General features: G+C 48.6%; 1 protein-coding gene and 1 pseudogene across 1 annotated transcript; both read left to right on the forward strand.

Moving 5' to 3' along the window:
* Nucleotides 1-2,188: 2,188 nt before the first annotated feature.
* On the forward strand, nt 2,189-4,024 carry LOC120647768 (annotated as a pseudogene).
* Nucleotides 4,025-5,855: 1,831 nt separating this feature from the next.
* On the forward strand, nt 5,856-6,420 carry LOC120647769 (GDSL esterase/lipase At5g37690-like). Its single transcript, XM_039924614.1, has 2 exons — nt 5,856-6,143; nt 6,263-6,420. The coding sequence occupies exons 1-2, from the start codon at nt 5,876-5,878 to the stop codon at nt 6,418-6,420; spliced, it is 426 nt and encodes a 141-aa protein (XP_039780548.1). The 5' UTR covers nt 5,856-5,875.
* Nucleotides 6,421-6,831: the final 411 nt, after the last annotated feature.

Below are 6,831 nucleotides of genomic sequence, written 5' to 3' on the forward strand. Positions count from 1 at the left end.
GTTCTTGTCTTCCTTGCCGCCGTCATCAGCAGGTGCATGCAGCAGCTTTAGGTTCAGGAGGCTTGCTACACACAATGGTGGATTGGGGGTCAATATTTGGGAGAATTTGCATGTGTAAGGACTAAACTCGGGATACAGGAACAGGAAAGATATAAAAGCCACACAAAAACATGAAATGGTATTAGATACGAACATAGAGCATCAAAAAAATAAAAAGGTTAGAAATCTGGTCCAGCGGAACAGCAGAACATATGAGTTCGCAACTCTTTCAACCAGCACATATGTTTTATTCTGAGAAAAAGGGGCTGTTTGGTTGGCAGCCATCATTTACCACCATATATGCGGTGGCGCCGCATCTTGTGATAAACAAATCGACCGCCACATAGTGTGGCAGGTTTTGGCTCTGCAAAAACTGTGGCCAACCAAACAGTGACCCTACCCCCTTGGGCCCTCGGCCGTCGCACATGCTACATAGTGCTTTGGGAGTAAATAGGAATTAGTTTGGATTGGTTTGAGTGGAATAGCAAGTGGATGGAGTTGGTTTGGTTTCTAAAGTATATTAATAATGAAATGGTTTGGTGTGGTTTTGGATTGGTTTCCAACCCATTAGCAGAGTGATTTGAACGTCGGAATGAGAACGCATTGATTCGTGCTGATGTTACTATTTATTTGTCATGGCAAGCATGCAGGAAGGTTATTGCACGACTATTTAAAATACACTTCTCAGTCAACGGCTGCGTGATTTCTGATTTGCAAGTTCACTTTTTTATCTATTTTATTTCCCCGAGAGATATGATGGAACAACATGCATGTTCCACAGCTACGTTACAATGAGAACGCGTGATACGCACACCGCATAATCGGAGAGGATGGCCTGCAAGAAGGCTGTTGCACGATCGACTAAACTGAAATGGAAACTGCGTGTGGATGGAGGAATCCATTTCATACCAGTTTGAAATAAAGCAGTTTGCACGTGTATGCCATGTTGCCTCCAGATAGTCATGAATGCGCGGTCCTCATCATCGTCCTATTTACGTTCTGATGATACAGATAAATTAATCAGATTCCGAGTATTATAGTGCATTCTTCTGTCCAAGGGATCAACTGAAACCGACAGGATACAGAAGTTAAGAAACCTTACAATGACAGCGGAAGTCAACTAGCGCCGCGCAAGTATTAAACAGAAAAAAAATACTCGCCGCGCACACAGGCAAGATATTATTCTTTTTTTTTTGATAAAACATACATGTATTCCAAGTTAAGGGAAATATACACAGACCCGTACAAATACAAGTATGTCAAACAAGGATACGGATGACCACAGTCTCAACTTGCACAAAGGGCCTTCAGAAAAAGAAAAATTACAAGCAGGTCCCTGCCCCCTATGCTCGCCGGAGCTTCCGACGAACCCCGCCACCAGAAGTCACTGGATCTGGCCGCCGCACGCCCAAGGACCGAAGAGGACTCCATCGCACGAAGGCTTGGAAGTGAGCTGCAAAAGATGAAGCCGTCGCTGGTCGCCCGTCGGCCGGGGACGCGCCCCGAGTCCCCTCGATCTTGGATCCACTCTGGCCGTCGACGCCGACCGCCACCGCAGGAAACACGAGCCGGATCCACCCTCCAAACATCCATCAATCCCGCAGCAGCCTCCGCAACCTTGAAACAAAAGATCGGCAGGTGCATCCCCGTTGAGGAACGACGAGACGCCGCCGGACGACTCCTAAACAGAGCTCCCACACGGGAAGACTCACCTCCAAGGGCTCGTCGCCGGTGCTGGAGTAGAGCGCCGACGAGGGGAGGAAGGGTCCGAAAGGACTTATTCCAACGCAACGCCGCCGCCTCCGCCTCGCCGGCGTCACTTGGAAACCCAAACCTAGACATCCTAAGATCTAACCTACAAACTACCCTGACCGCCGGCGAGAGAGCAGCGGTCTCCACCACCTCGCGACGCCCCGGAGGCCATCAGAGGCGGGGGAGACCACCGCCTCCGCCGACGGCGACGAGATCGCCTTTTTTCCCCTCTGTCAACTGTAGCAGAACGAGAGCCTTCGAGAGAGACACTTCTGTGTCAAGATATTATTCTGGATCTGCCACCGACCTATTTATTCGTATAGGAAATTAGGAATATAAGGATATCTCGACAGATTATATTGCTGCGCCTGAAACTCTTAACAACCTGCTGATCGGAATGGCCCCCTCTTGCAAGAGCGCCACCATCGCCGCCGCCTGTTGCCTTCTTCTTCTCTGCGTCAGCAGCTTCATGGCCGAGCTGTTCCATGGCGAGCTGGCCCCGGCGCTGTACGTGCTGGGCGACTCGCAGGCGGACGCCGGGAACAACAACCACCTGCTGCTGTCGCCGCTCAGGGCGGACTTCCCCCGCAACGGCATCGACTACCCGGGGCAGCAGGCCACCGGCAGGTTCAGCAACGGCCTCAACTTCGTCGACTTCCTTGGTGCGCGCGTACACAAGCATGCATGATAGTTTTGCTAAACATTCAACGACTTTCATATGTGCATTGCATCTGTGTTTGCTGATGCTATCAGCATTCCGGTTGCTGAAAAATCAGGCGTGATGAGTTTTGACTAAATTATTAGGTTCCTGAATCGAGTGACAAGCCTAAACGCGACAGAATTTGTAGGTGGCATAATGCTTGTGCATTGGTTGTTTTGGCTGCCACATTTGTGGTTAAAACTCGAGAACGAACACAAGATCCGACTTAGCTTAGATTTCTTTTCAGAGAAATGAAAAAGAAATTATAATACTCGACATTGTCCATTTCAGCTAGCAGTCTGGGGCTGGCCAGCCCTCTCCCGTACCACTCCATCATGAGCAACGCCACGGCAGGGCGCCACTCCACGTTCCTGAAGGGCGTCAATTTCGCTTCCGGGGTGCAGGAGTCTTGGACATCACAAACAAGGTTGTTAGCAGCCTAACTGAAAATATAATCCTTACTACAAGCCAACAATAATGTTCTACAGTAGGATACATGACATCGAGAACGAACACCAAAAAGTATCATGGGGTGCACGGATCTGCAGGGTCAGTGCTTCAGCTTCGACGACCAAATCGAGCGCGACTACCTCGACGTGTACACCGACCTGGTGCGGCAGCTCCGCCGGCCTCAGGCGATGGCGCATCTCGCCAGGTCGGTCTTCACCGTGGCCATCGGCGGCAACGACATCATCCTCCGCGCCGCTCCCCCCACCGTCGCCGTCGAGCTGCCGCCGGCGGAGCTGCAGGTCCTCCCTCCTCAGCCGTTCGTCGACCTGCTGGCGCAGACCTTGGAACGGCAGCTGCAGGTCTGTACACTGAACCTTAACCTGCAAAAGAAAAGGCCAGCATGAAATTAAATTTAGAAACCGAGACAGTCTCCCCAATAATAAACTCTCTGAACCTTGTGTGGGTCGTTGCAGAGGCTGTACGAGCTCGGGGTGCGCCGGCTGTTCCTCGTCGGCGCGGCGCCGATCGGGTGCCTGCCGGCGATGCGGGAGCTGAGCCTGCTCACCAAGGAGTGCCACGCGGGCGCCGACGGCATGGCCGCCCGGTACAACGCCGCGGCGGCCTCCCTCCTCCGCCGCATGAGCGAGCGGCACCTGGACTTCCGGCACGCCTTCTTCGACGCCCGCGCCGCGCTGATGCGGTACATCGACGAGCCTCAGGTGAATGGTATGTGCGCCGCAGCTAGACCAATCAACACCAACTGATGATTAACGATCGATGCAAATTTGCTTCAAATGTTCAGCCGATTTCTGAGAACAATTTGAGTAAGTTTTGTTTGGTTCTTGCTGTTTCTTGCTGCGCGGCGCAACAACATTACAGGCTACGCTGAGGTGAAGGCGGCGTGCTGCGGCCTCGGGGACAACAAGGCCATTGAGCTCCGTGTGCCCGGACAGGACGGACCACGTCTTCTAGGACCTCGTCCACCCGACGGAGACCACTGCGCGGAAGCTCACAGCCGTCGCCGTCACCGGATCGGCGCCATTGGTCTCGCCGATCAACGTGAGGCAGCTCTGTGCCGAGTAGTAGACTGTTGCAGTTTCGTGGAGTTTACACTCTCGAATTATCACAAAAGTCTAATTTTCAACCTTCAACTATAAAATTAGATAACAAGGATCATTTAACTACTAAATCATGAGAATTTGGTCCCTTGAGAGGTTTCAAAACTGGTTTTTTATTTTGTGAAAAATTAAAATATTCAGTTGAAACTAAAAAAATCATAAATAATGCATTTTAAATAAGAAAAATACGAAACATGTACCAATTTTTCATTTCCTTAAAATGTAGCCTATCTATTGGCACTCTACTTTATAGTTATTTGAATCCAATGTTTTCATGTTTCTAGTATTTTTCCTTATAGTTATGCCTATTAATTTTGAATAACTAAAATTCAAATAGAGCACCAACAGATATGTTAAATTTTTAGACAACTTTTAAAATAAATTATTTTTTATTTTCTAATCTAATCTAATTTTTTTAGTTTTACTTCAAAATACAAAATCATCTTTGAAACCGCCCAAAGGGTTAATATTTTCAGTTTTGACAATAATTGGATGTTCTCTATTATCCGAATTTATAGTTGAAGGATGAAAATCTAACTTTTATGATAGTTCAAGAGTATGCTGCAACACACAACCTCCTATGCAAATGACTTGTACGATATAAAATGTGGTCATATACAAAATGTACCAATAAAATACTGATTGTCCTCGTTCCTCGTTTTAGGACAATCTCAGTAGAGTTTCATAAGAAGTTTTATAGTATTAAATGTTATGCCACATCTGCGAATTTGCTGATATGGCATGATTATTATTAGGAAAGAGGAGGAGAAGTTTCATGAGGATTAAAGCAATGAGACTTGTCTTATATGCCATCGTCGAATCGAGTTCATCAAAGTTTGTCTTATGAAAAAAGTTACTCTAGTTCTAACTTCATGATGTGGCATTGTTTATTTCTTTTTAGAAAATATTTTTTAGAACTGTTGGTGGAGGTGGTTTCTTTTACTCCCAATAATGTTTGGCAAGAATCAAAAACCAAATTTTTAGGATTTAAATTTATTAGGCAGTCTTGAAGTTGCCTACCTCGTTAATCATTCGGTGGTCAACCATTCTGTGGCTGAAATCAATGGCGTAAATTGCGTTTGCGATGTCGATTATATTATAACCAACGAGTCAGCTATGAAAATGGCGGCTCTGAACATATAGAACGAATCGACTGTACAACGCATTTTGACATTCGGTTCTGGACCCAATATACCTACGGTTCGTAAAATGCAACCGATATAGGCTCAACGTTTGTTTTAAATAAAAAATGGGACCCTGCAACCTCTAGTATGATGTTTATCAGAGAATGGAGTTGATACGGGTGTATACCCAGACCAAACATATACTGTACTATGCAATTGAAGCATCATTTTCAGTATCAGTTTCTCTTTTAAGAAAATTTTCTTGCTGCAAGGATAACGAACGATTGCACGCATCACATTCGTACATCCACGAGATTTAAGCCATAGTGGATAGGGATAGTTGTACTGTCACGCCTCCGTCACGCCATCATCAAGATCGAGGCCAAGACTTTCACAGGTGCAAGGCTCTAGCCGCCGCCGCCTAGCTTGGAGAGATTTTGCACGGCACTGCGAATAAGTATAGCTAGAAAAGAAACTCGAAGTCAGCTAGCTAGAGCGCGCAGACGTGAGATATTCTGACCGCGACAACGTGTCTCCCTCGCTCTCCCTCTCTCCATCACTCCATGTACATCACCAATCAACACGCGCGCCGTACGTCGGCGCATCTCCCTCACTCTGCATAAAACACGCACGAAGCTGTACCAGTCCTCTTTGCCCGCGCGCCGCCCGTTGCCTGAAATCCCTGGGTGAAAATGGCCTCTCCTCCTTGCGGGAGCACCACGATCTGCGGCGGCGGCCTTCTCCTCCTCCTCCTCTTAGCTTTCGTGGCCGAGACGGTCCAGGGCGGCGCGTCAGCGGCTCCGGCGCTGTACGTGCTCGGCGACTCGCTGGCGGACGTCGGCAACAACAACCGCCTGGCGACGCCGTTCAGGGCGGACTTCCCGCACAACGGCGTCGACTACCCGGGGCACCTGGCCACCGGCAGGTTCAGCAACGGCCACAACCTGGCAGACTTCGTAGGTAGATCGAATCGAAAGCATGAGATGAACAGTGATATGATCGCGATGGTTTTCTGGGTGTATGAAAGATGGGGATCTTCCTAATTCGTGTGCTTCGATTTCGTTCCACCATTGTTGCAGCTGCCAGTCTCGGTCTCCCCTCCCCTCCAGCATACCGCTCCATCGGCAACGCCACCACAGGAAACTCCTCCATATTTCTGAAGGGTGTAAACAGGGGCGGAGACGGGGGCGGAGACGGGCCTGCCCCCATGGTCCCCAAATTTATATTAGAAATTTAAATTTTAATTAAATTTTGATATAAATTTGTATGGTTGGCCTCCCCTAATAATGAAAAAATCAACTTCCTGACTCCGCCCCTGCGTGTAAACTTTGCTTCCGGGGGCGCAGGAGTCTTAGACGGCACAAACAAGGTTAGGTCGGAAATTGAAGTCTTAATTGTGACAAAAAAAAACTGAACCATTTAATTATTTTTATTAATTTAGAGTTGGGTTTGCGGGGACATTTTGCAGGGCCTGACAATCAGCTTCGACGAACAAATCGAGCGCGACTACTCCTCCGTTTACGGAGGACTGGTGCAGCAGCTCGGCCAGGCTCGGGCCTCGATCCACGTGGCGAGATCGATCTTCGCCGTCGGGCGTCGGCATCGGCTGCAACGACATCGCAGCCCGCGTGTTGTCATCATCAGGCCC

Source organism: Panicum virgatum, chromosome 9K, assembly GCF_016808335.1.
Source record: "Panicum virgatum strain AP13 chromosome 9K, P.virgatum_v5, whole genome shotgun sequence".
NCBI lineage: Eukaryota > Viridiplantae > Streptophyta > Magnoliopsida > Poales > Poaceae > Panicum > Panicum virgatum.

Bases quoted from the DNA above. Each gene is read 5' to 3' on its own strand.
- LOC120647769 (XM_039924614.1), top strand. From the start codon at position 5,876: ATGGCCTCTCCTCCTTGCGGGAGCACCACGATCTGCGGCGGCGGCCTT. The intron at 6,144-6,262 runs GTAGATCGAATC...CCATTGTTGCAG, and splicing joins CAACCTGGCAGACTTCGTAG to CTGCCAGTCTCGGTCTCCCC.